The 20285-nt window shown below is 35.9% G+C and overlaps 1 protein-coding gene across 5 annotated transcripts in view; it reads right to left on the reverse strand.

Moving 5' to 3' along the window:
• LRCH1 (leucine rich repeats and calponin homology domain containing 1) overlaps positions 1–20285 on the reverse strand; it is a 138850-nt gene that overhangs the window by 20685 nt on the left and 97880 nt on the right. For 4 of the 5 annotated variants that reach the window (XM_075087014.1, XM_075087004.1, XM_075087023.1 and 1 more), the window contains 5 exons: positions 19822–19893; positions 17556–17606; positions 16263–16335; positions 5303–5412; positions 303–440 (listed from right to left, as the gene is read on the reverse strand). In XM_075087014.1, coding sequence (XP_074943115.1) covers positions 303–440; positions 5303–5412; positions 16263–16335; positions 17556–17606; positions 19822–19893 — 444 coding nt within the window. Of the gene's footprint in view, positions 1–302; positions 441–5302; positions 5413–10256; positions 10362–16262; positions 16336–17555; positions 17607–19821; positions 19894–20285 lie in introns of all 5 variants that reach the window. The other variant, XM_075087027.1, reaches the window with a different exon arrangement.

Genomic DNA, 20285 nt, shown 5'->3' on the forward strand with positions numbered 1-20285 from the left:
ACAAAGAGGCCATTATGAAAAAAATCTGATCTGTTGCTAGATCATAGAAAGGCAGGATAAAATTTTATTTACTTATAGATGTTTGTGTGTGTATATATAAAAACACGTACCTTATTTATATATAATAGATAAAAATTAACAAACATTTGAATTTGTAATAATGTAAATACTGCCCCTAACAAAAAAGAACATTCACTGAACAGCCAGCTGTTTTATGTAACCAAATACCATTTGGCAATAAAACTGTAATTTTTTAAACATTCCTACCCCCACCCCAGTGTAACAAGAAACATTCAACTTACTACTGCTGGTGAAGGTACATGAATACTTCCTACAGACCGAGGACGAACGTGATTTACTAAATGGCAGAGAACTACACCATCCATCAGAGCAGACCCCAAGTCTTCAGGCAGACAAATCTTTAGTCTTGTTTCAATGTTCTGCAAATGAAGACGACATACACACTTTATTATAGGAATCAATGAAGGGCGAAAAAAGGGAACATATATCCTCACCTTCTCCCATGCTGTAGATGCACAGGTAGTTTTAGCTACCAAGAAACACATTACCTTTATATAACAAATTCTTTAAAAACTAAAAACTAATCCCCCCTACCCCGAATTATGTAAACTCAGTTATGTCACTGAATTATGTAAACTTCTTTAAAATAACTCAACACTTCAAATGCTGCTGTCATAATATGCATTTATTTTTATGTATACATATAAAACACATACACATGCAATTAGCTGTGTGATTGCACTACATGGGGCTCCTTCCTTTCACCATTCCCTCAAGTCTTCTATTTCTGCATCTCAAATTTTCCTTATCATCAGCACTTTGAATCAGAGCTACGCTGTGTTAATCACTATACAAGCAGAGAGTAAAACGCAATCTTTCCCTAGTCACTTGAGTCCTGCGCACATATTATTGGATACTACCCAGCAGTACAGGATACCAGGATTAAAAAGCACAATCACTTATGCAAATTGTTGGCTGAGGAGGTGAAAAAGGACCGGGTAGTATTCCAAGAGCCGCTGCTGAGAGATGAACAGAATGAACTATATAAACCAGACCTGGTATTCCTGAAAGGAGACCAAGCCATGGATGTTGACATCACAGTTAGGTATGTAAATAAATTAGCATCTTTGGTGGATGCAGCCACAGAAGCAGTTAAGAAATACCAACGCCTAAAAGATCAAGTGCAGGAACTGACCAATGCTAATATCATTAAATTTATGGGATCTCCCGTTTGGCACGTGGAAAATGGTACCAGGGCAACTACAAACTATTGAAAGAACTCGGACTATTTCATGTGAGCAAAAGTTCGCTCACTGGTTATCGAATCAAGAACTATCCTCTTCGCTAGATATTATGTGTACGTTTGCTAGTAAAGTAAGAACTATTGTAAAATGTTAATGTTTGATGTATTGTAAATATGCAATGATTTAGAAATAAACTGACCCTTCCACCCTATCTATCTAAGCTGGGAGCCAGACTCCCCTGGAAATGCTGAGGGTGACATAAGCTTAGATGATGAGGGTGAAAATAAGTAGGGGCGAACTGTGGCTCAGTACCATGATGTGTCACTATTCCTGCCAAAAAGACAATTATCACCAGTCTTTACCAAGGCAGACAGGCCAACTATACTTAACCTGGCAAAGGCACACTTATATAAATTTATATATATGTTCGATATAGCCTAAAAATTACTTAGGAAGCATTAGAGTGATCAGAAAGACAGGTAAGGCAAGGCAAAACATTCAGATTTAAGAGAGAATTTTTGGGTAGTTGTTAGTAAAATTGAAGCCTCATTGAAAAGAATTTGATATTGCAAAGTAAAATTATTTGAAAATATTTGAGAATTTTCCAGGAAAAAAAGCCCCTACAATAGGATTGTTTCATATGAGTTTCCTAAATTGTGCTCTAATCTTGAAAACATTCCAACGATATACTTGGAAATAACTCTTAGATTATCTCTCAGAGATAATTACTACCATTCCCTTAAAACAGATATTTCTTATTCCTAGTTGAACCTCCTTAATGTCATTATTCTCTATTACTATATTACCTCAATCCTTGCTAGGTGCTTTAGATAAAAATAGATTATTCTCTTTAGAATCAAAGGAGAGTGTAGGTTGGAAGGGATTTCTGAAGGTCACCTGCTCTAACAAATTTGAAATGCGATCAGAGACTTGGTTAGTTAAATTCTGGGTATCTACTACGATGAAGGATATTCCACATCTCTGAGGAATCTTTTTCAGTGTTTCACCACCCTTATTGCAAATAATTTTCTCCTTTTATCTACCTGAAATCTTTTTCTCTGCAATTTGTGCCACTGCCCCTCATTCTTTCACTGTGCATCTTTGAAAAGCCTGGCTTTATCTTCTCTATTACTATCCTTCAGGCAGCTGAGGACAATCATATGATATTCTCAGCACACTCTTCTCCAGGAAAAAAAAACAAAATTCTAGCTCTTGGCTTCTTCCTCATACATCCTTTGTTTGGGTGCCCTCACCATGATGTAGGCTCCACTGAACTCACTCTAGGGTTTCATTATATTTTCCTGGTTTTAATTTTACTAGACACACTACTCATGTACCCACATGTATGGTCTCATACCAAAAGAGGGAGTGCATCACGTGGACTAATATGTTTTGCTTTCACCTTGGATTAACTCATACATTAGAAAACATTTTTGGTATATGAGGTATGTGCAGAAAGTTATAAATTAAGAATATATTTTGAGACTTTTCTCCAAATCTGTTGCGAACAGATTTATTTAAGTCAATGAATTAAAAACTCATTCTCTTAAAAACCCTGATTTGCCTGTTGGGACACTACTCAGTATAGATCAGGGTGCTTTTTTTTTTTTTATGAGCACAACACACGTACAACATTATTTCAATGCCAGTTCATTGTCTGAGACTAGATTTAGTTAAAACTGAAAACTTCAAGAAGTGGATCAATTCTCTTTCAATTTTGTCACCATTGAAGAACTGCTCTCTTTTTAAAAAATCATCCACAATACAGCAGCAATTTGTTCCACTTAACATGTCAAAACTATTGGAAGTTTACCCTTCGAGTGACAAAAATCAACCAGTATTTCTTGCTAGCTAGACTCTACTCTACTGCTCCAGAGTAAGTGGCGAATCACTCTCGAAATGACAACTGTCTGAAGTGCCTGTGGATGTATACAAAATCAAATAGCTCAAATGGAGGAAAAATAAGTATGTCTCTGAAGAACAAGATTTATGAAATGGAACAATTTCTGTAAAAACACATCATTCTAAAGAAAAGGGAGGAATGTGTGGAAGAAACACCAATGTTCTCACAATATACAGCTCAGGTAAAGCAGCTGAGCTAAAGGCAACTGCATTTAGATTTCTAAATAAGGAACCTAAGTGCTAAATAGTTGTTCTTGTTTAGCGCTCAACTTGGTTAAGGCTGCAGGTTCTGTGCAGTCTCACTAAATTCTAACATAACATGAAACAATTCAAAAGCAAAATATACTAACAGATATGTTTATTGAATAAGTATGAACTTAGCGACTTACATTTTCTGCACTATTTTCTTGTACAGTACATAAAATGAAATGGTCTGGAAGTTGCTTCTCTCACTAAAGGACCCAATATACTAAAATTTATTAATTTAAAAAAAAAAAAAAATCTCACTATGCGCTTCCAAACAGGGCCAATCTTCTAGCTTCTGTCACCACTCCTTGACTTGCAATCAAACTTCTCACAAGAGACAACAGAACTTTCATTTCAGGACAAAATGCTTCAGAGGGAGGGCAAAAGAGGACAGTATACGGAGCTGAAGGTCAATAACACATCAAACCAGGATTACTGGCAATACCTAATACTAATAGAGTGTAGAGAGATCCTTATTAAGTCTCCATGATCATGCCTGATACAGTGAATAACCTTGCTCTACTTTCCACTGTGAGGATTAACTGAACTAATACACAAGGCAGGAAGCTTGAGGACACTACTTTTAGGAGCAATTACTTGGGGACTTGCTACACACTTGTAGTAACTTAAAAGAAACGTAAGAAGTTGCATTGACTCTTAACTAGACTACACACAGAAGAACTACATCCTACTGCAGTTTATTACTGCTACTTCCATTTTCTTCTCCATTACAAGTAAGTCTCATCTAATTCCTGCATCTTGCCATTTTGGCACCATTCAAGTTTAGGACTGGTAATATACTACATTCAGTCAACTATGCTGAATCTTCAGCAAGGTCTGTTCTGTTCAAAAATTCAGCAAGACAAAGTAAGATTAATCCAGACTCAAAGCAGGTGAGGGCCTGAGGTAAGAGAATGAAGATCTAAAAGTCCTCATAGTTCTACACTAAACAACCTGCCTCTTGAACACTATTTGATAAGGAGAAAAATGACAACACTCTTGCTTTAAAATTAAATAATACAAGGCACATTATTTAAAATAAATGAATGATTTTTGAATTAGTCATTCCATGAAGCTAATGACATAAGAACAAATAATCTTGTAATTTGGTTGAGATACCGAAGTCACCTACCACAATTTCAGGATTTGCATTGCGTTTAGGAGTGCAACAATACCATCTCTTCTGTTGGTAACATGATGTAACTGGAAACCTTGACAGGTTCAGGTTCACAACATTACTTGTGGCAAAGGCTGTCAATCTGGTTTTTTGGTGGCACACAAACAGCACTACCTAGGTATTAGCTGTGTAACAGTTCCTATGCAACCACATGCAGCTATTTTTGCATCAGACTCTTGCTTTTATATTCGAGACAATTTATCAGGAAACCATCTTATATATTCAGATTTTCAAGTGACAAAATATTAATTTCATTTTTAAGAAAGTTATTCCAAGCATTACTTATCTGCTTTAAAAAAAAGTTTCTATATTCAGCTTTAACTAACAGTTTTCATTACGCCTTTTACTTGATAGACTGAAGACTTCTCCAGCTTTCAGGAAATAGTTTCTAGACCTCTTTACCTCTTTAGTGATCACTTTATCCTTCCTGATGAAATTAAATAAACTCTTAATTCCACCAGTACTACGCATGCTGTGTAACTTTATGTCATTCAGGTAACTCCCATTGTTATTTCCCATTTTTACATAACCTTTTCTGAAGTACAGACATCTGACCATGATAAAGCACTTCAGGAAGAGTCTCTTCAATGTGATTTGCAGAAGCAACATCACCTCCTTTAAGCTTTTTAATATTCTCTTGCTTAGACAACTTTCCCAAAGAAAAATTAAAAACCACATGCCATTAGCATAAATTAATTCTACCAACACATACCTCACGTAGCTGTTCCACAAGCTCTCTCTCTTCTCTCATCTGCTCCATTTTCCTTCGAATTGTAAATTGTGGGTCTATTGATTCCAAATTTCTTTGTGGTCTTAAGAACACTATGATTTTAAAAAAAGACAGATTTTAGTTTTAAAACTAACACCTTCATTTATTAATTTCTAAATGAAGCAAAATCCTCAGGCACTGCCTCCAGCAAAAGCTGTTTGAAAATTTCTCTGTCCTCAAGAGGACAGAAAAATCTGACCTTGGATTACAATCATAAATGGATATTTTCTGGATATTGCTCTGAACAGCACCAAGTGCCATCAATGGAGCACATAATTTTTCAACCAAATCTTAATCTCAACAGGCAAGTTCTGTCAGATGATTAAGCACCAGCACTGTCCCTTAGAGATTCTGATCTGTACAAAACTTTCTATCTAATATGGCAGGAAACATTTCTTATCCTTTTAAGTAAAACCCTCTCATACAAGATGATGAATTGTGTAACAAGCTGTGACAAGCATCTTCCTACACAGGACAAACTGCTTACTAGATAAAGTCAGACTGAAAAAAAAACCAAACCCCACCCACCAAACAACAACTAATGTAGGCAGACTTAGCCATTCAGTAAGCCTGCCTACATTAAAAAGTTGTATTGCAAATGTAGCATTGCACAAACTCTTTGCAGTACTTCCTCTCACCAATCTGGTTGACAGTATCACTTTGCCTATATGTAGTTCCTTTAAACAATTACATGAAATCTCTGCATATATGCACCTCTACAAGACAAAGCTTCTGCAGGAGAAATACTTTCAAATCTCAGGCAAGTCTAGTCACCAGGAATCTCAGCTACACTGTACGCATGTTGGTTAAGTAACAAAATTAGTAATCTAAGCTACTTCTCTTGCCAAAGGGACAGACAGACACCACCTATGCCAGGCCAGCCAACTTACCCTTATTTACTAAAAAAGGAGCTTAAGGCAACAAACGTCTTACATATTCTTAGGCTACTTATCTGAGGCATCAAGACAGAATAAACTATGGTCCGTTACCAAACTTGCTTCCTTCCACTACTTGACTCACACAGTCCTAGTTTTAACTTTTCACAGGCAACTGAAATTTGCTATATTGCTGTTAAATCAGTAATTTCAGGGAATGCCTTATTAAAGGTTATTTGTTAAACAAACCTGATTTTAAATAGGAAACCTATATATGACAGTTTTATGTTAGTAAACTCTATCCTTTTTAATGTCTTCAGAAATCTCACCGGCAGAGTAGGAGAGTGTCCTGTAGAGAACGTGCAGGACTGAGAACTACAGATACTGACTGCTGCTCGGTCCCCTTCTCCAGGTGGACTACCTAGCGTCACCAGTGTCACCATTCAGAAGGTTATACACTCAGGTGCATCCATCATAAATAAAAACATAAATTACGTTGACCTCTCACACATAATGTGAGAGTAGCAGAGCCATGCCCTCAGATGCAATAGGTGCTGAGTTGTATTGGAGGCGTGTGTGTATAACTATGACTGCACATTCCCAAACATACAAAGGCCGTTAACAGCTGTAACTACTGCTGTTATGAAGTATAACAATCCATATACCTGATTTAACAACGCCATTTCAAAAGCATTATCTATTGACTTAGATAATTTTAAACTAATTAATACATTGGTAAATTTCTGATGAAAGCACTTATACATGGTGAAAATTAAAAAACTAGATATATCTAAAATGCTATTTAATAAATCTTATAGTAAATCATATAGTTTAGGATGGCTACAACAACAACACAAAAAAACAACTCCTAAGTTTTCAAAGTGTATAAACTCTTACCCAGGACCTCTATTAAACTCCAGAATTGTACTGAATTAAAATTGCTGCATTAGGGTCCTGTAACAATTTATTGGAGACTGCTCCTAAATATTTAAGAGGTGAAATAAAAATTTCCGATCACATTTATTAAAAACTATAGTCGCAATTTCTAAGATTTTCATTTTAAAAACAGTTCATAGTACAACTTTAATAACTGAGCTTTGCTGCCTCTCAGATTAAATACCTAGGTAAAACCATGCCTGAAGAATAGTACCATATTTAAATGGTATTTAAATGCTACTGTAGCTTTATTAGCAGCAGCAACATTTCAAACAATTCTCTACAAAAGCACTAGTTCATATTTATGTTTGGTTTTGCAAGTATCAAAGTATTATTACGGACTTCATTCAGTTTGGTCACAGCTATCTTTGTTTAGGTCTTTTCTAAGTCAATATGAAAGTCCCAAGGCCTACCTCCTCCTGATTTCAGACTATAAACATCTGCTAATGAAAAGTAAATATCAACATTACTAGTTCAATTCTGTTCATGAATGAGACATACATTCTTCCATGAGGAAAAAGGCAGGCTAATCTCAAGGCAATGGGAAACTACAACTAAAATTTCTAAATAAAATAAAATAAGTTCAACTGATTATAAAACAAAACAAAAAAAACCCCACACTCAAAAACATTAGTTATGAAAGTTTCAGTTATATACTGAATTTAAAGAAAAAAATGTTCTCAAACAGGAAGTTTTGGCAGTCCTGCGTATTGCCTGCTTCTCTGCATTACACAACGTTTCCCAGCAAGGGGAGCCCATACCTCACGCACACCTGAAGGTCTATTTTTCAATCTTTCCAAGAGCAAGTTTCTGCGTATTGAACCCACGGTCAACTAAATTGCTTGTATTGCTTGCTCCAATAAGTTTTTTAAAAAGGTATTTTGTACAAGTCTCAACAGGTTAAATGGGTAATAGTTAATACCACAACATGTATTCAACATACCACAGTCAAGGACAAACTTCCTTGTGAAAATTTTCATTTTCGTACTGAGTTACAATGCACATAGGTGCACTATTTATAGCATATCAAGGAATTTAGTGTCCCGAGTACTTAGTTGGACATTATCATCCTTCAGGTAAACAACAAAACGATTTAACCTGACTGTAAAAATAATAGACAAAAAGAAGGTTGGACTTATGAGAGGCAGAGATGAAGTCAGTTTACAAACAGAAGTTTATAGTTAGATTTCTCTTTGATTAGTTTATTCAGTACAAATTTAAGTAACAGTAAAGTTACTATACAGGGTTACTTGCTAAACTAAAGCCTCCACAAGGTATGGACATTGATCTTGGGAGACCTGTCTGTTTCAAGCCTTACAACCTCCCAGAAATTCTGGACTTAAGACTCCTCTATTACAGAGCTGTTGCAAGATAGTTACATTGACGCATGGCATTTCAAAGGCTACACCTGCCCTAGCAAGATACACAGGGCTAGGGCATGGATCCTCAGCACTGGCCTGCATGTATCGATACCGTTAACATTGTTGCTTCCTTGCACAGTTTTGGTCCATACAAACCCACCTCTCTTCTACGCAACATCTAGGTGTGCCTCGAGATATAGCACAGGCAGAGGCCATTCCCCAAAGGCAGCTTAAATGCACCCATCCTGTTTTGGAAAGTAAGAGTGCTTAGGTATGGGTTTGAATCATGCTGTGCCAACTAACCTCAGGGCCAGAGAATGGTCTCTGGTCCATTTTACTTCCTACCATAGGGAGATACAACGTAGATAAATTTAGCCCCAGATAATAAAATCTGAACAGAAGGGCAACAGTCCTGATTAAAAAAAATAAATACAGTCATAAAAGCAGTTTTCTGTTGTAAGAGCCCAAGGTCATAAACATTAATATTCACATTAGCTTAAGATTTGAATGACAAGACATGTATCTGTTCCAAATGCACAGCACACGCTAGTCTGTATTGCTCCTTTCATTTAGAAGAGTAAAACAAGATCTAGATTAAGAGAGATCAAATTCTGCACCTTTAGCTTTCTCTGTTAGAATATTTACCAGTGAAATGTTGTTAGCTACACACCATCGTGAACTAAATTCAGTTTTTCAACTTTCCGTTATCATGATTCTTATATTCTGTACTCGTCTCCTTTATGGAACTGATTCTTTACATATGCTGTCTTTCATGGTTCTATAATCAAGAACACTCTGGCAATAGCAAGTATTGTCAAGTAATAACCTGACCTGAGAAGGCAGGCATTCTAAACTAAATTTTGGCATTTATCATTCAAGATTTGTTGTCTTGGTTTCAATTTGATGCTTTTGACAGTTTCATTGCCTTCTAATAACTAAACACCTTTCTTATTTAGGGCAAAAAATACATCTGCCTATCAAATATTTATAAACAGTTTAATTGTCTAGGTTCTATTTCTTCCATCCAACATTTAACTATTAATGCAGTATATGACACTGATAGCCCAAACATGGCCAACTTTGCGTCTTAGTGCCATGACTCAATACACTATGACAATAACACCCTGCAGAAAAACAAAACAAAAGCAGCTGGAACGAAGTCCACTAATGTACCTGGCCTCCACTATGAACAGAGAGGTTTAACAGCTTACTAACAGTTTCTGTTGGACAAAAATCACTATTTTTGCTTAGCTGATTGTTTTGTTTCAGCTTTGTTTCTTCATGGATTCCTCTTCTAATTAAGTCTAGTTATGCACCTGCATCAATATCTGCAGATGGGAGCAGGATATTTTTATTAAGTCAGTATCTATCAAAAAATAATAAATAAAAAAATGCAGAAAAGCCAGTAGCAAAATTAATTGCTGTTTGAGTACAAATTTTATAAACCCCTGAAAGTAAAGGAAGTAAATATAGCTGTATTGGAAATAGTTCTTGGAGTGGATATCATGGGAAAAGTTGTTTTGCCAGACTTGAAAACAGGGACACTCTTCACTCATTTACTTTTGATCCTACATATTCTACAGTAAATTAACATGCATCCTCTGAGGTATTTAGTCATATAAAAATCCCCTTAAGAGTCCCTCATCCTTAGCCACGTGGGGCATTTGCCATATATTCAGGTTTCTGAAAACACAAAATTAAGTAAATTATATATGGAACACCTACCATCGTCACTGTCTCCTTCAGATGGGATACTGTAGCTAAAGTTGTCCCATGTTTGTGCCTGTGCAAGTGTGTTGAAGGAGATAGGAGGAAGACTGAGGGATGGGTCTGCTGGAGGGGAGTGATAGCCAGTCCAACCATGGTGGTATAAGGACCAGAGTGGGGATAAAAGAGGGCAGCAGCATTTCATATATGGCATTAGGATTATATGGTAATGACAAAGATGTAATTCAAAGGTGATTAATACAAAATGCATAATTTTTGAGAAAAGAATGAAAGATGGTGCAGAATAAAAAGAATGAAAAGTTATATGTTAGTACTCGCAAATCATACATTATATGTGCAGTTAAGGCTGTCAAGCTTAGCAAGATCATTGTAACCATAGCACTTCACAAAACTTGTTTACAACCAAGTCTTAAGAAAAAGTACCCATAGATTTTACATTATAGCCTGACAAAAACCTTGACTCTGTGAATCAGAAGGTAAGTATATCAGCTGTGAAGTTTCAGCAATTAGAAGTTCAGAGAATAATAATTTTGGTGTTTTTTTCTAACTATGCAATAAGAACACTTCGTCCCCCAAAGACAAAGAAAATTTACAGATCCATATCAAAATATTATTACATTACAACTTTCTAGCTGATTTTGAGAAGTTGCAACTACATTATCCCTAGGATTCTCATTCTGAGTACAGGTACTACCAATGTTTTCCTTCTGTTTTAAGACACTTAATAGCACATGCAGTGCTACTTCTATTTCTTGCTGACTGCCCCAGCAGTAAGTCCAAACCCACAATGGGCCCACCACCCTAGGAAAGTTCTGGTCCTCTGCAACTTTCAAAGACTTTCCAGGGACAAGAACAGACACACAATACCTCTAAAGGGTGATCCTGAGTTTGCACCACAAGCCTTGGCAAACCTGCGATGCAGACAGTCTTCTAACAAGCACAAATTCAGTAATGATCCAACTGGGCTCCCTAAAGCATGTGAAATTGCATATTTCCACAGAAGCTGCAACAGAGTCTGAAGACTATCCATCACATGACTATAAAAGCTTGTCATGTCTACAATTCATTACCACTCATCACCTCATTATGGAGCTAAACTTGTACAGCAATACAATCCCTATTCTCCATCTATTCTGCCTTCTCTCCTTCAACTAGTCAGGACAACACCTCTTATTTGCTCCTCAAATCCTTCAGCAGATATTTTTTTCCTTCCCCATCATATCTACTCTGCACTTCTGTCTCCTGTCTTGATTGTGGCAAGGATTTCTGCCCCAGCTTTCCTCAAATCTCAATTCTACAATGTTCCAGAACTGGACACTGATATCCTTAAAGTATCTCCTCCATGCTTATCTTCAGCAAGTCGTCCATCCTTTCAAAGCTTCCCGCTGGTTTCCTATTTTCTGACACAGAATTTTAATCTCTCCTTCTCTGCCCTTCACAATGATGTCACTCCTTAATGAGCTTTCACAGTATCAGATCATAACGTTCCTTACTAATTCCACCACAAAAATTATGAACTCACTAATTTCTTGGTTTCCTACCAGTATTTCCATGTTTTTGCTACTGAGTCCCCCAAACAAGCAACATTAATGCTCCTCAAACTAAACTGGAGAGTATAAACTACCTCTCCTCTAAATGCTAAACCATAACCCTAAATCAATTTAAAATTAGTGTAGAATGAAAAGCAGCTAAAACATTTAATATTAGAAGAAAGTCCGAGGTAAAGTTTCATTAAGCACAGAAAGTCCCTATTTTATACCATTCCAAATTAATAATCATAAGGAACTTAATCACAGACTTTCTCCTCTCCACAGCTCTGGAATTCGTATTAACATGATGATAATTCAAACAGTATTGTATAAAACTTCACCTTAAACTTCTCTTCACACTCAAATGTTCAAGAACTTGCTCTCTTTAGCTATGCCTTTTTCCAAAGCCAGTTTACCGCTTCTGGCTATGGGGACACCAAATCAGCTGAACCTGAGAGTCAGCATAACAAACTCTGAGGAGAGACAACACTGGGTAGCAGAATATGGAGTTACAGCAAATGATAAACAGTCTTTAATCATGCTGGCAATTAGGAGTCTCATTATTTTCCGAAGTACACAGATAATTCAGTTAGGGAAGAAAACAAATGGAAGGAATAAATAACCAGAGATTAGAAAAAACAGGAACTAGCAGTTAAAAGAGGGAAAAATACTGTCAAGTTCTAGTGATCATTATGTGTTCCAACAAAGTTGAAAGACAGTAAGGCAAGCATGTCCACAGATACTAACATTGTGCTTCAATCCTCTACAAGTTACCAAAAGTGAAGACACCAGATTCACAAGTAAGATTATGCTAAGTAAAGAGTTGCAGAGGAACAGCTTTTCACTTCAAAATACAAACTGCTTTGTGATTCCGGGTTTTGTCAGTGCTTCTTCTAGCCTCTGAAGGTACAATTTTTTTTTGCTTGTTTGTCTGTGTTGCCATCACCCTGTTCAGCAGAAACTATGAAACACAGTGACCTCAAAATGGCACAGAACAGAAGTAAAAAATTTTACTGAGTACTGCAAGATGTATTAGTAGATGTTCAGGCTTCAAGGTCTGGCATATCAAAGATACCGTGGCACGAACTTTGCAACACTCAATTTTGACAATTAGCACCACTCTGAATATTTTAATTAACTCAAGAATCAAGCACAAAGGGTTTGAATTTATTAACTATTTTGAATGATTCCTTTTCAGAGATCAAAAGCACTTCCCAAGAGTGAAAATACGGTTCTAAGAAAACTTTTAATTATTGGTTCTTTTCAACAGTAATTTTTTAAGGTTTTCAAAATTCGTGTGAATTTGAGAAGCCCATACTCCATGGAAGTATTTAAAATACAGGAGGAAATATATGGAAAAATTAAAAAATCCTTTTCTTTTTACCTTCTATGTAAACATCTGACCCTTGAAAAGATCCTGTCAAGAAGTCAAAACACATTCATTACCTTTCAAAACATTTTCTTTGGGTACCTTGTCAGCCATCAGGTATTAATTTTCCCAATGTTTTGCCTAGCTTTAAAGTGAAAGAAGAGAAGGACCTTCAGTCCTGAACATGTATCAGTACGTACTAACACAGAAGTTTAAGCCACTGCAGTTTATCCTCTGGAAGCACTTCCATTTGTATGTGTACTTCAAAAAACTGGAATCCTTACCAGAAATCTAGAACAGTTTATTTTCACCTTTCCAAGAGACATAAATCATTATGAAATAAGGGGGGGTGGGGGTGGGGTGGTCAAATAGAAAGCAACTAAAATAATTTAAAATAGATGAAAATAAACACAGTGAAAATAAACTCTCAAATTTCAGAAAGGTATGGTTACAGATATTTTAATTGAAAATTTGCCACTATTTTCTCCACAGAGCATGATGTACACATTTTTAGTTTGAACACTTTAATGTTCTTTTCATCTGGCACTCAAATTTAAAAGATTTATAGGAGCAAGTAATTCAAATGTAAGCTCTAATGAAGTTAAATAGCTAAAACACATTTCCAATTAATTTTAAGGTTTCCCCAAGGCCATGAAGAACTTAAATGAAAAAAAGCTATTAAAATAAACTACGAACTGAGATGAACAACTTTCCTGGATCACAGAATTGCTAGAGCCCTAGACTAGCTCAGCTCTAGGGCAAACAAAGCAGTATATAATTAACAAGTACAAATTCAGACAGTGATAGGATGGTTTAAACTCAAATAAAACTTGCACAAAGATTTAAAGGATATACATTGAAGAAACTAGAGACCAGCTAACAGCTTTAACAGGAAAAACATGCAGGATTCACAAACATGCCAGTATTTTCAGTCATGTACTACTTCTATCTGTACGTTATTCTTATGTATTAGCAAAACAAATTTTAATACTGCTTTTAGAGCAATTCTAGAGTGGGTGCAGGAGAGGAAACAATATGCAGCTTCACTACTCCTTTGCAAAGTTTCATTTTGTTATGTTGTGCTACGTAGCTAATATACTGTCTTCATCTGAAGTTGGATTGAAGTTTTACTATTGCCAAATTCCCCTGTCTTACCATGGTATAAGTTTAGGGTAGCATGACTGAAAACGGATGTTATGAGATGAAAGACTGTGCAGTAATGGCTCTAGCTTGGTGACTCTGTAGCGTATGATATGGAAAGGAAAATAAATTCAGATTATCAAGTTTTCTGCAAACCCACAGCTGTGACTGAAAGACACTACAGTATTGCCATACTTAAAGCAATTCAAATATATGAATTTGAATTGGTACAGTGCAGAAAATCAACAGATTATAACCAACTGACTTTGGTATTCAATGAGGCTATACATAGCTGCAATATAGTCAGAGGAAGAACTGTACGATTTGTGCACATCTGGTCTTGTATCGTGCGACTTGGAGGATTTGTTGCAAATGACTCCAACCCGGTCTTCCTGTAAATCCTCTAGAAAAAAGACCGACTGAGCTATTTTGCAAAATTTTGCTATTACAGTCAGTAAGCATAGGACATCTTGGCGCACTGATACACCAAGATTCGGAAGCTCATGTTAAACTAACACTTGAACAAGAAGTCAGTCTTGAATTCTCTCCCACAATGCTGCTTCCAGTCCCCAGCAGCAGATTTCACTGGCAGCTCAACAGAACATAGGCTACATCCCATGAAAGCAGCAACGTGGCATGGGCCCATTTGCCTTCACACGTCTTTCTCCCAACAGTGTTATTGCAGTGTTGCCACGGGACAGCACAATATTACTCAGTGTTTTGTTTTTTCCAAATCCTGAAAGGATGTTTGCTCATCATTTAACCCATACTTCAAATACATAGAGAAATAACATCTCTAAAGCATCAGGAACATACAAGAATAGAGCCAGGATAGAGACAGAGTTTAGCAGTCCAACAAACTAAGAAATGCAACGGAACATATCTGTCAAACTGTGTATCGTAACTACGTGAGAAATTTATGAAACAAGGTTGGTTCAATATGATTTTCTTTGCTTTTACAGACTTTTTTTAAATAAAACAAATCTATGGGTACAATTTCTTAAACATTCAAATGTGAAACTGCTGTCATTATTGCCAAGATATTTTGTTATGGAAACTACAAGCTTGTAGTGGTTTACCAGCGTTTGATCAAAAGCATCTGTGGTGAGTGAGAGAAACCAGAATTAGTCTTAGGATGCTGAAACATACTGAAAAGCCTATGGTTATTCTTCAGAGGTGATGGGAGAAGACTGAACAATATTGACTACCTCAGCGTGGAGGAGATGAAAACTGAGTTTAATCCTGTAGCTAATCCTCTTTTTAAAGGAAGCTCTTATCCAAGCCCTCAAATACATCAACAGGTTTTTTTGGGGGAATTTTTTTGTGGTTTGTTTTTTTTTTTTTTAAAATAAACAAAGTGCTGCTTCTTAGAAGATTGATGGTTTTGCAGATTATAGTGCATGGCAAATTCATTAAACTCAGCTGCTGGCTGAAGCCAACATCTAATCTTCCCATAATGCTTGATCCTTACACAAGCATAACAACTACTGAAAGACTTGCTGCAATAAGCAATTTTCAGAGCAATGCATAAGTGTCTTCCAAAAAAGCCTTATTATTCACATATATTATTCAACAAAATCAAACTGTATCACTACATACCAATAAGAAAAAACTGTATTTCAATTAGTATGTCAGCACAGATTATACAGATGTATACATGTATAAAATATGTGTATTTATACACACACGTATTTTTAAACATATATACAATTTTATAAAACATCTAGTTTATTAGTAAGGGATGAAAATTGATCCATATATAAAGTGCCAAATACATACTTGATACAAATTCAGTCTTGATTCAAACCTATAACCTTAAAATATTCTAATATTCTTCTAACTGTTGTACAGAAAAATGTTTCATCACCACCTTCTTAAGGGAAAAAATACAGACATCTGTTACTAACACAGATGTTAAAAAAAAGAACGTATACACAAACTGGTTAATTTTCTTTCCCACATTACCTGATCGCGGCTTCAGGCCAAAAGGGATTGCGGTGTTTGTAGTAGGAGACATTGTCGGACTTTTATCCTTGTTCTGTTTAATACAAGAACATAAATCTAAGTAAGAGTAACATCCAGAATATCTCAGCACAACTGACTGTATAAAATGAGAAAGTTAACAATATTGCATGCTACAACTATTCCACCATAATCTGATCACAATATAGCCCCAAACCTATGATAATCACCGTTTTTTATTGCATCCTATTTCTTTGCTGGAAAAGATGAGTTTCTGAACAAAGACTGCAAGATATTCCCCCTAGCTATAAATAACCTCAATTATTTCTCAGTTTTCTCCCATGTAATCAACTTGGTTCCATCAAACATACATTTTGTGGCATAGTATATTTAGGAAAACAAAGCAAAGATATGTTTTTCCTTAGATATGTTTAATTCACAGAATTAAGTACCATTTCTGCATGGTATTTTCCACGCAACATTGACTTTCTGCTTTTTTAAGCAGAAAAGTGGAAGTTAAGCGTACACCTCAGAGTAGGATTGCCCTTGACCCTGAACTAGGCTAACAGTTGCAACAGGAAAAATGGAGTAGCAGCATAAAGGAGAAGGTGAGGTAAAATCATCGTACCATCAATGGTAACACAGTCCTATAATCAAACTCCATAACGGGAATCCTATTTAAAAACTGATTCCTCAGGGAGCCAGGAACTATAGGAGTCCCATCACCAAGACTGCTGGAAGGTGGCTGGGTGCTCATGAATTTGCAAGATGCTTGTACACAGTGCAATGTAGAAGGAGAAGCCCTGTTTCTGCACAGAAAATATGAAGGGGAAAAAAAAAATCTCCATAAGGAGCTCCCTACAGTTTCCCTTTTTGACCTTCTCCTGAGATTTGCACTGTGAATGCAATAGGATCAATAAAATCAGACTTCTCTCTGAAAACTAATAAACAACACAACTGTGCAAAAAGAAATTGCACTTAAATCAATGGAAACTCTTGTGGAACAAGGAGAAGTCAAAAAAATAAAAGTGGCAGAACAAACAAAATATAAAATATAAAATAATTAGATGTTTTATACTAAACTACATAACTCAGAAACAAGCTTATCAGAGAGTATTTCTTTATACCCTAGTAAATGCTTAAGATGACAAGAACAAGCCACAGGCCAAATAAAACAGCCATTACTGATGAGCTCAACCATATTTTCTGTAATACCCAATTACATGTTTCATTTAGTATCTGAACCATTTTCATAATAAGCATACGAAAGACACACAAATGGCACTAGTGTCTTACCTCATTGTGAGAGGCTTGCCCACTTGTATTCCAAACAATTACGTCATTCTGCTGGGGGGGGGGGGGGGGGGGGGGGGGAAGAGAAAAAACCCGAAAGTGACCATTTCAGCAGCAATGTTAGTGATACACCACAACAGGACATTTTACTCATGATACCCAGATACACACTAATACTTTTTTTTTTCCCCCACAGAAACAATTAATCTTCATGAATTATAAATAATTGTTTTTTGCTAGTTGAACTACATTTAAAAAAAAAACCTTGTGGAAATTATTCACAGGTTTGTCATTCATTTTTTAGTTTCAATCCCAAGTAATTATAACTGCATTTGTAAGATTTTAATTTTTTTGCTTCAAATACTGTATCCCATTTTGTTTCACAGATTATGTAATTAAAGTATCACCAAAAGCTTAATATGCAAATATATTTTAAATATAGATTTGATGAGAAAAGTATTCCGTAAGCAAATAATTTTATAATTGCAGTATAACATACCTTTTGTTACCACTTCTGCTAAATTGGAAACATGTAAGTCACATTAATAAATAGGAAATGCAATCATTAATTCTGCATCAGTCATAACTCAGTCAGCAGAAACACAGCTGGCATAAATAAAAACAAACTGTAATTCAATTCAAAAGAATTTCCTTAGGGCAAATTTTTTTTTAACTGATAAGAAATGGAAATAAAAATAAAAGATGGCACTTGCAACACTTGTGTGTCACAGAGCTTTCCAAAAGTTAGCAAGATGGGAAGGAAGATTACACAACCTTTTGTTTCATGACCTTTCTCGGCTACTTTTCAAGCTTAAAAAAAAATTCTTCACCTTTTGACATCTTTCGTACTATTACCTAAACCACTGTATTACCTAGAATAAACAGAATGGAATCTTACTCATCTGATCCCAGACAGCTCTACCTGGGGACCTGAACACTTGAGCACTCTTATGCTCAGGGACTATGTTCTTGTGACAGACCTGCTAGTTAGGCCTATGTTGAGGTCTAACCTCTCTCTCTCACAGCACGCAGGTCACTAGTCAGAATTTTGAGTTTGTGCTAAATTGAATCAATTTAGTAACACAAGTAGTAATACATGTGCTTACAGTACTACACAGAATGTAGCATGATTAAAAACTTGCTCTTGCAAGATGTGTTTCCATTTCATGAAACGTGCCTACTGCTTTCACCTGCAAAACACAGTCCAGATCAGGGTCTCTTCAACTTTCAGGAAGATCTATTTCTTCTCCTTAGAAGTGAATCAGCAGTGTCCTTGTTAAACAGTTCATCAAAATACAGAGACCACACACATTTTGACGCCAAATTAGCCTTATCTGTTAATCTCAGCAATGTAGTAAGAACTGTTCCAAATAAAGTGTGGTAACCCCCAACATATAATATAATGAAAGAGATGAACCAACTCAATCTTTTAGAATTTGATGTTTTAAAGAGAAAAAACAAGACAAAATTAAGACTAACAAAGCCACGAGGATGTAAGGAATATTTGATGGTATTTTGATTATACATAAGAATATTTGAAAAGCATCAAGATAAACCAGATTCAATCTATGAAAAAGATAGACCATATTAATGCACTACCAATATAGACAGAACATTATGTAATTTTTTTTCTCAGAACCTTCTTGCAAGAGCAGTCACAAAAATCCCTATACAAACAAGTTCTGAAGTAATAACATGCACCAAATATTTAAACTGGATTCTTTCATAGTTCTTCATTTCTGGATCACTGCAATGTACACAAAACTTAAAATATTTTTGAAACTTCAGAACTATCATCTCAACCTATACACAATCTGTTTGAAATACTAAACACATTAAAAATACTGCTGTTAACAAAAACTTAACAGCTTATATAACTATCAAGAGTACTTGGGGTGAAGGGGAAGAGGAATCAAGTGTTTCATTTTACTGAAGATCTAACTTTGAGGTGAATTGTTTTTTCCAGGGGAAGGCAACCACTGCAACTACTATAGTGTTTATTGGCAGAAATGACTTACTAATTTCACTATATCAGTTTCTTCCAGAGAGATAGGTCTTAATCCACTTCCCACTTACAGCCAAACTTAGAGATTCATGCTAAGGCAAAAAAAAAAAACCCAAACAAAAACCAACCCCAACAGGCCTAAACACACTATTATGTCCACACACCAACTGATAGAATGCAATGATCCATTCCAAATGTTTCCACACTAGACACCTCCAATACCTGATTCAACGACCATTTTTCACCCTGTTCCTAAGTACTTACTTCGGGCTTTGGTTTCTCCATAATCAACTCTCTCCTCCTCTGAAATTCTAGTTCCTCTTCAGCACTTTCTCTCTGCAAGAAAAATAACTCTTTAGACTGCATATCACTGGAAATAGAACTATATCTTTTTTGCATAGTATTACCTCAGAAGTATTTCTTACAAATACTGTGATGAAAAGCAAACAAAGAAGTAAGCAGCCACTATATACTTGCAGTTCCAGTGCTAACAGGTAGACAGTGTAAATCTAAACAAAGTACATCATAAGGAATACCAGTTGACCAGCCAGAATACAGATCAAATAATAAGCATCATATATCACACTGTAAAACTTCAAATCATACTTTATATACTCTCTGTAGCTATAGTGAAAGTGCTCTGGGAAAACATTAATTTTTAGTTTACAAAATATTTTTGGGTTATCCTTAACTAACGTACTGGTTTCCTACGCCAGAACAGAGAGATG

This window comes from Phalacrocorax aristotelis, chromosome 1, assembly GCF_949628215.1.
Source record: "Phalacrocorax aristotelis chromosome 1, bGulAri2.1, whole genome shotgun sequence".
Classification (NCBI taxonomy): Eukaryota; Metazoa; Chordata; class Aves; order Suliformes; family Phalacrocoracidae; genus Phalacrocorax; species Phalacrocorax aristotelis.